General features: G+C 38.9%; 1 protein-coding gene across 1 annotated transcript; it reads right to left on the reverse strand.

The window, feature by feature from the left end:
* Positions 1-432: 432 nt before the first annotated feature.
* On the reverse strand, positions 433-1,389 carry LOC121039160 (olfactory receptor 51L1-like). Its single transcript, XM_040489089.1, has one exon. It carries the CDS (start codon positions 1,378-1,380, stop codon positions 433-435), a length of 948 nt encoding a protein of 315 aa, XP_040345023.1. The 5' UTR covers positions 1,381-1,389.
* Positions 1,390-1,740: the final 351 nt, after the last annotated feature.

Consider the following 1,740-nt stretch of genomic DNA (forward strand, 5'->3'; position numbering starts at 1 on the left):
TCTTTTTATAAATAAGTATGAAACTTTGGCATGAGAAACACAATATAGACAGATCAGAGACAGATATTGATTTCTGGTTCATAAACATGAGAAACTATATAAACAACTATATTTTATAAAGAAACATATTGCTATTATTGTCATTCATACCAATAATTTAATAATATTAACAAAATTGTATATTTTTCAAAAGAATCTTTTTAGACACATTGTCTCTTATACATCTCATAATTATTTGGGGGATATAAAAGAACATTCTTATCTCAATTTGGCTATGAAAACAAGGGTTGATGATTAACTGAGATCACATATCTAGAAAGTGAAAGAATTATAGATTTAATCAGATGATCACACTCCAAATATTTTACTTCTCTTCTACTCAGATAGCTGCCCCAAGATTTTTTAATGGGAAAACTTGAGGATAGAGGTTATTTAATGCCCCCTCCGCAGTCCAAACCTGCGGAGAATTCTTAGACGAATCTGCTTTGTTTTGATGCTATAGACAATAGGGTTAAGCACTGGAGGGAAAAGCAGGTAAATATCGGCCATGATGATGTGAATTCTTGGAGACAGATGTTTCCCAAAGCGATGGACCATTGACACCCCAATTACTGGCACAAAGAAAATGAGCACAACACAGATATGGGATATGCATGTGTTGAGTGCCTTCCGCCGCTCTTCATGAGATGCAATCCCCAGCACAGCATTCAGAATCAGGATATAAGAAAGAAGTATGCAGACTGAATCCACACCAAGTGTGGTAATAACTACACACAGGCCATAGACACTGCTGATCCTTGCATCTGAACAGGATAATTTCAGAATGTCTTGGTGCAAACAGAAGGTATGGGAAAGGGCATTGTCATGGCAGTAGTGATAATGTCTCAGTAGCAAAGGTGTAGGAAGTACAACTCCCATGCTTCTTAGCAAGCAGGCCAAACCAATCTTGCCTATTACACTGTTGTTAAGGATGGTAGTGTAGTGCAGTGGACGGCAGATAGCAACAAAACGGTCAAAGGCCATGGCCAGTAGCACCGAAGACTCCAGGAATGTGAATGTGTGGATGAAAAAGAGCTGAGCATAGCAAGCACTTGCCTGGATCTCCCGAGCATCCAGCCATAACACAGCAAGCATGGTGGGAAGTGTGGACATAGACATACCTAGGTCAGTCACTGCCAAGATGGAAAGGAAGTAGTACATGGGCTGATGGAGTGATGACTCTATCCAAATGACAGAGAGGATGGTAACATTACCAATAAATGCTACCAAGTATGCAAGACAGAATGGGACTGAGATCCAAGAATAGACACACTCCAATCCATGAAATCCCCTCAGAATAAATATAGGCTCCATGGTGCTATTGTTATTCCAGACTACCATGGTGAACCTTGGTATACAGTGAAGAATCTTTTCTGTTATCCTTTTTTATCCCTTAAAGTTATCCCTTGTGAACATAAGCAGTGCAATCTGTATACAACATATCTTTCCTCTAACCTTACAGAGAAAGGAAGGAGGTACCTCTTATGGATCCTACATAAGAAACAGTTCCCAGTAGCAAAGAGCACTAAATTCCAGAACAAAAATGTGTACCACACACTGGTCATCTGGTCATCTCTGACAAGAACTCTGATGAATTTGCCCCGAGGACACTAAAAATAGAAACAGCAAAAGAGGAAAAAAAGACATCTTTACCAAATGTCATAAAAATGAAAATAGAGAAAAGTGAGAGTAAATGTCTAT

Source organism: Herpailurus yagouaroundi, unplaced genomic scaffold (assembly GCF_014898765.1).
Source record: "Herpailurus yagouaroundi ecotype Mexico unplaced genomic scaffold, PumYag 180, whole genome shotgun sequence".
Taxonomy (NCBI): domain Eukaryota; kingdom Metazoa; phylum Chordata; class Mammalia; order Carnivora; family Felidae; genus Herpailurus; species Herpailurus yagouaroundi.